We start from the raw sequence: 14,097 nt of genomic DNA, 5'->3' as shown, positions 1-14,097 counted from the left end.
TTATTGTAACTAGCTGTAACCCGCGGGCTTCGCCCCGTTTAACTTCTTAATTTTCAAGATTATCTCGTTCGCATGGCTCAATCACGTCCTGGTTTAAGTTTGTTCGCTACGCTCACTCACCTTTAGGTTGGAGTTCGTTCGCTACGCTCACTCACCTTTTGGTTGCAAATTAACTGTTGTCATAAATGTAAAAGAAATAATAGGTAGTGCTGCACCCTGTTGGTAATCCTTGTAACTTTAATGCTATTGAACATCATAGAACAGAACCAACTTGTTTAATTGAAACAACTGTTAAGATTCAATAATTCCATTTCTCATAAGGTTAACATGGGAAACTCCAGAGCCACTGGGGCGGAGCCCGAAAGGATTTTTTAAATATGAATATGCCTATATGTTAATCGGGAATGTGAGCCATCATCATGCCAAATTTCAGCCCAATCCGACCAGTATTTTTTGCGTTCACTTGTCACAAACATACATCCATACATCCATACATCCATCCATCCAAACTTTCTCATTTATAATATTAGTAGGATTTTCATACGGAAAAAGGAAGTATAATCTGATGATAAATACTTAATGTTTATTTTTGTAGGAAAATAATACCACTCGATTATTTTTAGAAATTGTTTGTAATTCATAGCCAATCCTATATATTAATAGGCAAGCTAGCCACCATCATTTCTACATGCTTCTCATCTAATCCACCAACCTGTGGATCAAATACAAAGGTATTAATGGTATAAGAAGACATTTTACATGGAATTCTTAGTCATTGATGCATAACTAGGCTTTGCTCTTGATTAGCGCCAGATCATAGAATAAACAAGGCATAAAATAGATAATTGGAAGTTGGAACATGAATGTGAATCTTATCGACTTGAGTTAGACCAATCAGTTTTAAAATAATGTACTTAGGTTGGACCTCAAATAAAAGGGAGTCTATGGTACATTTAAAAATGCAAATCAAATTGATGTAAAAAATTGCAGCGACTTTTTTCTAGATGCCCCTGGTGGAATTAGAAACATATTCCTCTTGTCATTAATTTTAGCTCTCAGTTATTCAATAATTTTGTTATCACATAGATTTTAGCGATTTTTGTTTGTTTATACAATAAAACAAGTTGGAAACAAACCTTTTAAGTGTTTTTTTGTTCTAAGCCCTCAAGCTTTAGTTTGTTATAACATACTGGGAAGGTGGCGTCGTCCTGTAATCCAACTACTCTAGGAGGTTACGAATTGTGGATATTTTTAGGCATGCACTGTGGATGTGATGCTCCCTGGTGTGGATTAACGTCCGCACTAGTGAGTACTACGGCTATCCGCAGTACTATACCATACTGATAATTAGACTGTAGGTCACTTAATTGCCATTGGCTGTATGGGCGATTAACACGGCTGTGTCTAAGGAACATGTCAGCCTTAATATCTAACAAGACTAAAAGATGGAGCCACTCATCCTTCACTCATATTTTGGTTAAAATATGCACATAGTGACGTCCCCATCTTAAATAATTGATTTAATTGAAGCTTTAAAACACAATCGGTAGTAGTAGTAATTAAATTTCAATGTAGTTGCACTAGTCACACTTTGCTGATCACAAAGCTAGTATTGATTATCATTCCATAGTTGATAACCACAATTTTTTTCAGGAACAGTTGCACTAGTGAGTGGAGAGCCACAAGATTTATTTTTCCCAGACGAATCTCCAGGTAAATATGATGATAGTGCAAAAATCATGACCAAAATCATTTAGTGCACAAATATTTAGCAAAGAATCAATTTTTTAATCTCTTGAATTTTACAATAAATTAAAGCACCTATTCAACAATTTCTATACCTAATTAAATAAAACTACACAACACCATAATATTTTAATGGAAAATTTACACTCATAATATTGCAGAATTATAGTAGTACAAATTTACCAATGGAAAGACCAGACTTGATGCTAAGCATTCACAAAATTTAGTTCCGCGAAGTTTCCTTAAAAATCTATTAAACTAAGCCAGATGTGTAACTCACTCAATCACTGATCAGGTATATCTCTTCTAGGATAGCTTGAGATCTGAAATATGGTACAATTTAAGGTATTGGTGCCAATCCATGCAGAAAATTCCCATAAGTGACTTTTCAAATTGAAACCCCCCCCATAAAAATTTAAAGTGGCAGATTTTTGAAATTCTAAAAAGACGTTTTCTTAAAACACCTATAGCTCAAAAACGGCCAGAGCTAGTAGATTTGAAAGAATTATCATGGTCAAGAATTACAATTGTCTACAACTTAACCCTCTTCGGTGGTTTCCAAAAATCACCCCACTTCGTCCCCAAAAAACACCCTTCATACATTTTAAAATTACAGTACTTGGAATATCAAGGTGTTTTTAATTCTTATAACTACTTTTTGGACATATATTTGTGCTTTTAATGCTCCAAACTGTGAGGGGAAATCCCAAAAGTGACATTTTAAATTTCAACCCCCCCAAAAAAATGTAAAATGGGGGGATTTAAAAAAGGCTGTTTTTATAATGCTTGTTAGGCCAAACTGTTAGCTCTTATGGAGCATAAATGTGGTTTCAAGCAGACTAGAGACTTTAAAATCATAAGGTGAGTAGGTCATGGGCATAAATCAACGGTTAGATAGTGACAAATCCCATCTTAACACCCCCCCCCCCCCTTAAAACTCATTGCCAAGACAACAACTACTTTCGAGCTGTCATTGGTTTGAAACGCGGAAAAAACCCCTTAGAACATTCTGTCCCCGTGGCACTTATGGCTCAAATAAAGAGGGGGCGGAGCCCACAGCAAGTCGAAGGCGAGTGAAAAATATAGGTTTTCGAACATAATTAGTTCACAATGCTTTATCAAGTCAATCAATGCTTCAACTGTCCTAATTTGTGATGAAATAGCAATGTCTTATTGATATTTCTACTATTTCTTATGTACGCCATGAATTTATTGGTACAGTAGCCCATATTTGAAAACAAACAACTCTTCTACACAACACTTACTTCACCAACACTTTTTTTTTTATTGAAAGTTTTTGACCTGCTGGAAAAATTGTAATGAAAGAGCCATTGGCACGGTCCCTTAGTTCGACAGATCGAAACTACAGTAGATTCCCTCTTATCCGGACACCTTTTAACAGGACATAGGTTTAACCGGACTACACTCGCCGGAAATGAAATCTCTTTAACCAGACAATTTTTATCAGCACATCGGTTTAACCGGACTAGATCGGCAGGAAGTGGGCGGTACTGAAACAATGCTCTCCTAAAATTAAGTCAAATACTGTATACAGTATGCATTTAAACGGTCTGTTTTAATGAGTTTTTGGGGACGTCAGTTTAATCGCAAAACCCGTTATCCGGACTGGCCTCAGTCCTGAGGAGTCCGGATAAGAGGGAGTCTACTGTATACAACAATGTTAACTGTGAGTAGTCATGTCCCGTCATCGTGCCACTAAAAGTCTATCAAAACTTTTGGTTCAGTATTTTATATGTTCACTCTCACAGCCTACTAACAAAACTAAGTACATATTTTCTTTTACATCACTGATCATTCACTAGTTTTCTTTCAAAATACGGAAAATAAAAACCGATTGATATTTAATACCAATCCAACACGCTTTTCAAAATGCTTTTCAGATAGATTTCCTACAAGTTCAACCCCCACCCTGCCTCCAGTAACCGGGGCTGTTTCCAATAACCCGGCAGTAACAACAACCACCATCAGGTCTACCAGGATCCCACCCAGAGACCCTGGCAACCGCATCGTCTACCTTGTGTCATGTGATTGTAAGTTCACTTACGAGTACAGTCCTGTCTGCGGCACTGATGGGCAGACTTACGGCAACATTGGTGTGCTGCGCTGCACTCGACAATGTGGGAAGAGTAAGTTTGTAATTGAGTGCACATTCTGTAAGACTTACATAGTAAATTAGTTGATTAATGTGAAAGTAAATTACCAAGTATAATTTAGTGGGTATGATATGGACAGTAGATCAGACTTGAATATGAGAAGTAGTTAACATTTCCGTACCATGTTGAAGTGAGCCATCGACATTATGACGCTGTCCATTAAGTTATGTCATATTTTGTCACTTTAAACTAAGCTAAATTGAAACAATAACTTACTGTGAACCATTTATAGTATCTTTATGACACAATCAAATTGCCCAATTATAACGACAAAAAATTGAATTTTGACATTAGCAACCTCTGTGAATGGCCTCATTCGACTATATTCTATTCTTGTACTAAGAAATTAGATAACTTAGTAAAAATGGTTTTACTTGAATAAAAAATTACTACAGTTAGTATACCTATATGTACCTTAGATTTCAAAGTTAATACTGTAGGCACATTGAATTAACCAGGGTGTATTGAGAAACATGTAACTTAAATATGTTAAAAATAAATACAAAGGAAGTATGTAGGCCTAAATACATTAAAAATCTAGCTTCACAATAATAAATTCTAATCACTAATCTATTCAAGCTCAGCCTTGTTTGTGCTCTGTCTAATAGGCTATCCAGTTCAAAAAAAAAAAACTTTTAAAAAATTTTTTTTTTAAATGAAGGCTTTTAAAGTTAATATGACGTTGTTTTCAGATGTAGATCTTTATCTGGTTGGAGCATGTGGGTCCAACAACGGCTGAATTTTTTGAAGATGTGAAAATAACAGATTTTTCAACATTTGTATTTAAATATTTATGTTATTACATTAAATTATTATTATATTATTTGTGTATTAATAAAAAAGTAAGTTTACAAGTGGTCCATATTGTTTCCTTTATATTGAGACTTATTTTGTATGGGCGATTCCAATTAATTTATTAGCCTAAGTGAATTCCCTCTATATAAAGCTGTTAAAGTGGGAAATACGGAGACTCATAATCTTGAGTACAATATAACATTTCTTTTCAAAGTAAAAGAAAATTTAAAAAGTACCTACCATTAAATCTAAACTAAGTTTATTAAGTTTCACGGTTGAGGTTTATGTGATCCTTGTCTAAAATATCCTGTTCAAGACAATTGAAGTCTTAAAACCAGAAAAGGTTGTTCTTATAATAATTGACGATGTTATAAATGTGATAAAGATAATTGACGTAGGGGTATTCAAAAGCAATGACCATAAAATAACATGAACACAGTACAAATGTGGAAAAAGATAACATTATTAGGATTTTAAGAAAATCAAACTAGTCCACTTAAAGTTTTAATTTAAATTAAGCTACAAAATAATACAAATTAGGAAACTTTATAGTATCCAAAACTATAAAAATACAACATATACATTACAATTACAAATCTTAAAAACATTAGGTCATGTCTTCAACTGCATTCTTACGATTGAAGTTTTTTGCATGAGACTAGAAACAGCTAACCCCAGATCATTTCATTCAGAATCTCCTGAAATTTTATAAACTACGCCCAAAGAAAATTACTGACATGAAAAAACTAAATAAAAAATAGACTATGTTAATACTTGCAATAATTGTGATGTTCAAATTGAAGAATTTATGCTACATGAATGCTCAAAATGCAAAAATATCTTCCCTGACCCATCTTTCCGAGGATTTTCATATTCTTTGATAGAATTTTGACAGTATTTGCTTAACCCCACTGATCTTCTGTTCTTCCAAACTTGTAAACAAGTGAGCCTCCAAAGATGAAGACATTTTGAAGAAACAGTCCACTTCCAGCCCAAAAAGGCTTACCAGCTAAAACATTGAAAAGCCATTGTTAGTTGAAGGTTCCCGAAAAGCACTTTTAAAAAATACAAAAGAAATAAACACATTACTTTAGCTATTTTATTACATCAAAACTGCCATATATGATGTTGAAATTGATTTGGAAAATAAAGGTCTACCATTAGAATCGATATGAATACATTACAAACTGTAACAACATTTTTCAAAGTCCCAAGTATGATCTAGCCTAATTGATTAAGATAATGTTTGAAAAATACTAACACTCAATTCATGACCTCATAGGACTAATGGCAAAAGCGTTTAAGATAAAGTACCTAAAAGATTTATTTGATAACTAGCTCTGGAACCGTCCTACACACGGGGATCAAATAGTCAGTTCAAACTGTAATTTAAAATTCAGAACATCTTTTGGTTCAGATATCGAGCTAGAATTGATCAAGAGCTGCAACAAAAACAATATAATTCACATTTTAACCTGCATAAAGGCTAATTCTGAAATTTTTAATGTAAAAGAAAACCACATTGTAAACATTTTTAAAATTCATTAGGCCTATGCATGCATTTTAAATTTAAAGACAATAAAACGGCAAAATCGTCAATGTGAAAAGCCTTGACCTGAATTTGGGGGCTTATCTCCATACTAAACAGTAATTTTATAGACTCCAGGTATTTCAATAAGGAGGCCTACACAGAAATCTAGAACAATCACTTTCTCCCAGAAATCTAGAACAATCACTTTCTCCCCCAACTAAAAAATGTAGGCAACATGTCTTAAAAGTACTTACATGAACTGACAAAGTCCTTCATCAGGATCCAACAGGCAGCGATTATTGGAACGAAGCCAAGCACAAATCCGATGAAGAGCCAGACTCGAGCACCACGCGGTCCCACGCAGCCTCCCGAGTAAGCGTCTCCCCGAACTTGCGCATTGGACACCATGTTGATCCTGTCATCAGTAGTAGAGCATGATTCAACAAAAATTACACAAACTACAGTTTGAACTTTGGGGTGTCAGTCACAGAAGTCACAGTAAAACCTCACTAACTCGGCAATTTGTGAACCTAGAGGTTGTCGATTTTGAGGATTGTAACATTTATATTTTAATGGGTTTTAATAAATGAACACATAGCAGACTAATTGCTACATATAAATGTATTAGGTAAGTTACTTGCATGAGTAGGCCTACTTTTGCACATTGACTAAACAGGAAAAACAATTTTTGAGAGACATTTTTAATATTCAGTAATTAAAACTTGAAAGTCAAACACAAGAGTAAGACATGGGGCCAGTTAGACGTCAGCTCTTAACTTTTGAGTTAGTGAGGTTACAGGCTAAGTTATGTCTACATTTTCAGTGGTGCTCATTGACTAAAAGGATTAAGTATGTAGGCCTATATCTACATAAATTTGAATAGTTAAACTTCTTGAAATCTTAAGCTTACTTAATACACTAAATAATTTCTTAACTTACATAAAAAGTGATATGGTTCCAACGATTCCCCACACATGGTACAGCCCATCAATAGAAGATGGGTACTTGGCATTCGCATCAATCATAAACCACCATCCAGAGAAGAACTAGAAACAAAGATTAATTTATTAACTAACTAGTGGAACCCCGTCGAAATCGACGGTTAATCTTGAGGTTTTGTATAAATTCAGCTAACTGCGATAGATAGGTGAAGTCATTAAAATCTTAGTTAAATTAAGGGAGGATGAGCAATAATAAGTATGGCGATTGTGTTCCCTAAAAACCGTGATTGATGAATTCGTTTAACACAATATTTCCTACCTTTTTATCGGCTTTAGGTTGCCCAAAAGTTTTTTTAGGAGTCTTATAATTGTTTTTTCATGAGTTTGTTTCATGTCAAAGCCACTTTCACTATATGGGAGAAGGAGTTCATATAATTAGTCTATCATGTTACGGATAGAGTCAATATTTATTACTAACAACTAATTCCATCTGCTTTAGGAAAATCATTCAGATTGTATCCGGATTTGTAAGTAAATCTTCATCTTTGGTCATAAAAATACAGAATTTTATCAGCTTATTAAATTAGTTGTTTTTTGTATTTGATAAAAATATCTGATTCTCCAGAAAGCAGTAACATTCTTACTTCGATCTAAGCATTTTTAATTCCTTCTCTTGCCACATTGACCCATGTATTTAATCATCCTGTTCTTACTTGATAATTCGTTAACTTATGGGGTAGTTTTGCGTTGGCCATATCGATCACATAAAGCTGTGCATGTATTTCGTGGATGGAATGAACCATAATTATAGGAAATTTGATCACAAATCTTGAACATTTGCGGAACGAAATCCATAACCTAGTCCAGCCTTGGTAACAAATTATGCAAATGCGATGAGATGTGATGACACTGTTGTGTTTCCGAATGTTTTGTATATAGGTAATGAGTTTTTCACCACACTATGATGTTTTTGGCTGTATTACATACGTTAATTGGTGGCTGAAAGTTACGTTTTGCTGGCCATGCCAGCTGTCGCCAATTTGGGGACCGAGCAGGTTTTTACAGGCCGGGGCCGCAAAATCAGCTGTCCTCTTACTTAATTAAAACATGAATGCGTTTTAAATACACAATCAAAATCCATAGCATTGCAATATAGAATTGTGTTATTGTCACCGTTGCCTAGCAACTATTTATTTATATTTTTGCTGATTCCTCAAATTATTTCTTCACATAACCTTAAAGTTGTAGTTGTTGACGATCAGTGTGCATTATTATAGTGGTGAATAGTGGTAATAGGGTATAGTGTGGTGAAAAATAGCGTTCGTACCACGGACCGAAATGGTTTTGCAGCTCTCGATCGATTTAAGTTCTCGACTTCGTCTCGAACTTAAAAACTATCTCGAGCCGGCAAAACCTAATTTTCGGCCCTAGGTACGAAATATACTATTAGATGCGTTGTTCGACCTAGCTACATGTGTATATCAAAGTAAAAACCCTGTACACATTTTTTTAAATACCTGAATTGACATTAGTTCAACTACTTCAACAAAACCATAGATGAAACATACTCCGTAGTTAGTCTATTCCAAAAATTGAACACAGCTCTCATCCTCAACGTACTCATCTATGACACAATTTTCAACCCGATTATCGAAAACTTTTATACCAATAAATGAATTTCTGGTGTTCTTTCTTGAATTCAAAAATAAATGGTGATTGAAAGTTGGCAAAAAAGGCAAGTGCCAACCTTACAATATATATACGGTAAGCTAACCCGATAAGGAATAATTATCTATTCTTTCGAAATTGATATGTCACACTTATTTCATAATTTAAAATTGTCTAAGAGCAATAAAGCATAGATTTTTGAACAGAACATTTAAAACGTATAATAAATTCATCATTTTGTAGAAACTATAAAAAACTTGCCATGCAGTGCAGAATCAATTTAAAATCATAAATAATAATGTAAACATTTAATTTTGACAGTTTCAGTAGACCTTTGAATAACAACTGGTTCATTAAAAGTAGTGTAAAATTTTCCATATGGTCGTAATGTAAACAAAATTGCAGAGTGAACTTTAAAGGCCTCTGGGGCAGAACCCCAAGAAAATTTGCCTCGTTTCTCTTTTGAGGGCTCACCTACAGACCAATACCTTTCTTTAGACACCCCTACCAAGTTTTTACTCCCAGCCGTTCTCTCAAATTATCTGTGACAACAACCCCGTTTTCCTCCATAAGAATAACATGGGATGGGAATTCAAAGGCCACTGGGGCAGAGCCCCGAGGGAATTCACTATGTTTCTCTTTTGATGGCTCATCTACAGACCAAGACCTTTCTTTAGACACATCTACCGAGTTTCTACGCCCAGCCGTTCTCTCAAAATAGCTGTCACAAAGAAAAACAGTTTCAAATTAATATATAGATTACCTACCTACTATTGATAACTTAAAACAGTGGATACCCTAGCTTCTTTATTTCAATCAGATGACAATATAGCATTAATTAAAGAAAAAACAGTTGTTAAAATTAGGAACCTGCATTCAAGGATTACTAAGGGAATGAGTAAAGGCCTTATACCTAACCTGCCATGTTAAACTTCCCTATCCCAAGCGTGATGTATACTAACTACACTTCTTTACTTCACGAGTGATGTAAAGTTGAAAAAACTCACTCGATGAGGTAATGAAACTCATTTAAATAACATTGAGTGTTTAACTTAAAAAATATAGGTAAGTACCTCTATGGAGCCAACGACGTTCCAACGATGCTACAAAATCAGCTGTGCGCTTGAATTTTATTGTTATGCTTTGAAGAATTTTCCTAACCTAGCTTTTGTTTGTAAATGAACGTTAGGCTACTGTTAGAAGATGAGTGAAATGGATAATGAAAAATATTGTTTGTAACCTCCTGTAGGTAATTATTTACCCTATTTACACTGGGATTTGATGTAATTTTGATATGACTACTTACAGTATTTTTAACGCTGAATCCAAAAATGCAATCAGTTTTGGTCGGAGAGATTCCTAAGTGGCCGTACAGTTATATAGGCCTACCGTAATTAATATTAAGCTTCAGTTTTGTTGATCTACTAACATATTTATGGTATGGACGCCATGAGAGCAAAATCAGAGTTACAATATGCAATAACTAGATTTTAAAAAGAAAATGGACTTTGGTGCTGTTTATAAACTACAATAAATCAACTACCATACATAAACTATTAATCACATGAACATAAATTATAAAACAAAATAGAATTTATTCATGTAAAATATCAGTAATAGAAGCTAGGCCACTGCCGACATGATCATTGTCCTTATTCCAATCCTCAACCATTGACTAATGCCTCAACGTCTGGTAATGAACGTGCCATAGTGCATAATCCCATAGTAGGCCTACATAATCCCATTGTGTCTAAAAGTGAAAACGTGCCACAGTGCATAATTTAATGTATCAGCAACTAATAAATGATGTTAGGATAATCTAATCTAATCTAATCCAACCTAACCCAACCCAACCTTAATATTAATGTTTAAATCACATTTTATGTCAGAAAAGACATGTGAGGAAGATAGGTCGGACTTTATGCGGATTCGTGACTGTATTAAGTCCTTTGAAGTGAGGTTAGATTAGGTAAGTTAAAGGTTAGGTTATAATGAACCGACTCATTAATTTATGCAACTTCCAGACTGTTTTTGCACAATTAAATAGTGGGTGAGACACAATGAAATAACGATATCAAAAATGTGCTTGCACAGTCTGGAAACAGTCTGGAAGTTGCATAAATTAATGAGTCGGTTCATTATAACCTAACCTTTACCTTCCTAATCTAACCTCACTTCAAAACACTTAATACAGTCACGAATCCGCATAAAACCCGACCTACCTTCCTCACATGCCTAAATAAGAAATGAACTGATTATTTGGTTTAAAAACGAATTGATTTGACTTCATTCCGCATTAGATCAAGTATAAACAGTTGTTTGCTCTTCTCACTCAGTCCTCACTCCTCACTCAGTACGGACCCGTCTAGACCACGCCATATTACCATTACCTTCAGTACAGTGTACCGCAACCGCACCGCTCAATTATCCTTAGATTCGTAATCCTAACCTTCCTTTTACGGCCACTAAGGAATCTCTCCGACAAAAACTGATTGCATTTTTGGATTGGGCGTTAAAAATACTGCTATTAGACATATCAAAATTATAGGGTAAGCGGGGGGAATTGGGTGGGCGGGGTAATTGGGTGGTAAAATTTTTAACAATTTTTATATTTTTTAATTATTGATATTTTAACATTGAAATGACATGTATGGACAACCAATCTCTTCAAGAATAAGCCATAACCTTTTCAGATTTGTACCTTTAAACATTTAAAGGAGGGAAATAGTTTTAGGGACCCTTGTCATTTCGCGATTCTAAAAGTGGTATGCAAACTTTTTCAATCTTTCATATAAAATGCATTAAAATTTTCATACATGTGAAATTACATTATTTTTCACCATAAAATGAATAAAAATATACCAAAGAACATGCCCAATACTTATTTTCATAATAAAACTATTTCTAATTTACCTTATTTTTTTTTTTCAAAAATGTTACCACCCAATTACCCCCTTACGGGAAATTGGGTGGTAAATTTTAAAACTGAGCTAATACTGTTTCCTTGGCTTAATTTAATTAAAAAAGGCAATAATAATAATATTTTGTGAATATAATTCACACTAGAGTTTTTGTTTTGGTATTTCACCACTACCACCCAATTACCCCTATACCAATACCATTAACCCTATACCACCCATTACCCGTGAGTTCACGTCACATTGGACTGAACCCAGAAGACCTAAAAAAGTCACAAAATTGTATTATAGTTACTTATAACTGGCTGGGTAGCTGAGTGGTTATAGTGCTCGCCTATTAATCAAAAGGTCGTCGGTTCGATCCTGAGAAAAGTCAGTAGCTTTTTGATGGTTCGAAACTGGACCCAGCTGTTCCTGATCATTGGGCTCTAAATAAATGATCCTGACTAATGAAACCGCTGATCTTAGTCAGTAACAAAGCTACACAGGTCATCACACACCATTCTACGCTCATCCTTCACTCATATTTGGGTTAAAATACGCACCTAGGTGGCGTCCCCATCTCAACGATTGATTATTGATTATTGATTACTTAAATAGGCATAAAGACTGCAGTAGCGACTGAGCTGATGTAGTAAACTAGTGCATTAGGCCTACAGTACATTAGTTTATACAGCCTCCCTTGTTTTATATCGTGCGAAGGACTGGAAAATCGTTCCTCATTTTGTAAAGTTTCGAGACCATATTACATAATTTAAACCTTATTAGAGAAACATTTGTCCCTATTTTCCTGTTAATATTATTAATGTACTCTTTATATTATGAATTTAAAAACTGTAGGCCATAATATTTAATTGTGGTTAAAGATTTTTTTTTATGTGCGTAGTTTAGGAAAAATATGTTTGTCACCACAAAATTTATGGTAAATTTTGTTTGTTTTTTATTAAACCTAGTTAAAAATGTTGCTTTTAGTTTCCTTTATAACACCCAATTTCCCAACTTTAATTAGCATTTAGTGTTTATGGATTTTTGACCTACCACCCAATTACCCCCATGGGGGTAATTGGGTGGTAAAACACATTTAAATTTTTTTAATTTTTTGGGGGAATTGCGGGAAAAAAATAAAACATGAAAAATATAGCTTTTTGTATTATAAAATTAATTAAGTAGGCATTTAACAACAAAAATAGGAAAAGTGGCCTAACCAGATACATTTGTAAAACATACCTCCCAATTCCCCCCGCTTACCCTATCATATCCCAGTGTAAATACAGTAAATATTTGCCCTCCTTGGATATTGTCGGGTCAGGTAAAATCTTGTACGTTAAACAACATTACAACGTTACGCAAGAGCTTGCTTAGGCCTACATCACTTAGGAGAATTATGCAACTCGCTTCCGATCGTTCCACAACATTCACCTGCGTGATGTAAAAACGCTCTTACTACAAACTTGTAATGTAAATAGCTGTTAATGTAGGCCTACCCAACAAGTTTTGCAAACTGTAATCATGTTCTTGGTTTTTCAACAATATAGGCCTAGCCTAGGCTAGGCCAAACCTATGGTAGATGGGAAATCCAAAACGATGTTTTAGTTTTAGCCAAATTGAAAAATTAACTTACCAAAAATCCAGCAAGCATTGAGGATAAAGCATTTCTTTTGTCTCCACCTTCAAACCAGATACAAGGAGGTAAATTTTCAAGACAAGAAGCCATTGTTTATGGTGACTAATACCTGGTCCAAATATGATCAAATGTCAATAGGCTAGCCTAGGCCTAGATTGATGATATGGATCTCTAAAGTCAATATCCTATAATGGATTATTGTAATAGGTATACAGTTTTAATACGCAAGGTTATGCTAATGAATAGAAATGTATGACTGACATAGAATTTGAGAATTTTGAATGACCGAACGAACGAGTTAAAGTTAGTTTTGTCGTCTGGTGAGTGAGAAAGTGTTGAACTGACAAGTTTTGACAAGTGAAGTGAAAAGTGACAACTGAAAAAAACTGAACTCGTTAACTGACAGACACGGACAACTGGACTGGAACACTGGAACTGACAGGACAATGGACAGTGGCTTGTGGGAATGGGCACACGGGAGGGACTAAGGCTAAAGGTGTAGTGTCGTCATATATCTAGTGGCTAATGTCTTCTCTTGAGGCAACACGATTACCGTAACGAAACGATGTGATTTCAGCGGTGTTCGTGGCATAGTTGGTATCGATTCGGATTGGGGTTTAGGAGGTCCCGGGTTCGAATCCCGCTGGCATCACTAACTATTTATCAACAAATTGTTCATATCAGCAAGTTTGGTTGGTTA

General features: G+C 34.8%; 2 protein-coding genes across 2 annotated transcripts in view; one reads left to right on the top strand and one right to left on the bottom strand.

Moving 5' to 3' along the window:
- LOC128987239 (uncharacterized) overlaps positions 1-4,766 on the top strand; it is a 91,605-nt gene extending 86,839 nt beyond the window's left edge. Inside the window, exons 2-4 of the mRNA XM_054407990.1 lie at positions 1,654-1,713; positions 3,648-3,893; positions 4,613-4,766. Of these exons, the coding sequence (XP_054263965.1) occupies positions 1,654-1,713; positions 3,648-3,893; positions 4,613-4,659 (353 nt within the window). The 3' untranslated portion in view covers positions 4,660-4,766. The remainder of the gene's footprint in view (positions 1-1,653; positions 1,714-3,647; positions 3,894-4,612) is intronic.
- A 440-nt stretch (positions 4,767-5,206) lies between these two features.
- LOC128986106 (transmembrane protein 50A) lies at positions 5,207-13,747 on the bottom strand. The gene is made up of 4 exons (XM_054406240.1): positions 13,395-13,747; positions 7,186-7,292; positions 6,501-6,661; positions 5,207-5,724 (listed from the first exon to the last, which is right to left on the bottom strand). Exons 1-4 carry the CDS (start codon positions 13,485-13,487, stop codon positions 5,618-5,620), a joined length of 468 nt encoding a protein of 155 aa, XP_054262215.1. The 5' UTR covers positions 13,488-13,747; the 3' UTR covers positions 5,207-5,617.
- Positions 13,748-14,097: the final 350 nt, after the last annotated feature.

Source organism: Macrosteles quadrilineatus, unplaced genomic scaffold (assembly GCF_028750875.1).
Source record: "Macrosteles quadrilineatus isolate MER2022 unplaced genomic scaffold, UCM_ALF_1.0 Scaffold_2__2_contigs__length_208266976, whole genome shotgun sequence".
Classification (NCBI taxonomy): domain Eukaryota; kingdom Metazoa; phylum Arthropoda; class Insecta; order Hemiptera; family Cicadellidae; genus Macrosteles; species Macrosteles quadrilineatus.
This window is presented reverse-complemented; position numbering and strand designations above follow the sequence as displayed.

Bases quoted from the DNA above. Each gene is read 5' to 3' on its own strand.
- LOC128986106 (XM_054406240.1), bottom strand. From the start codon at position 13,487: ATGGCTTCTTGTCTTGAAAATTTACCTCCTTGTATCTGGTTTGAAGGT. The intron at 6,662-7,185 runs GTAAGTTAAGAA...TACTGATGACAG, and splicing joins GGAACCATATCACTTTTTAT to GATCAACATGGTGTCCAATG. The intron at 5,725-6,500 runs GTAAGTACTTTT...TCAATGTTTTAG, and splicing joins GAAGGACTTTGTCAGTTCAT to CTGGTAAGCCTTTTTGGGCT.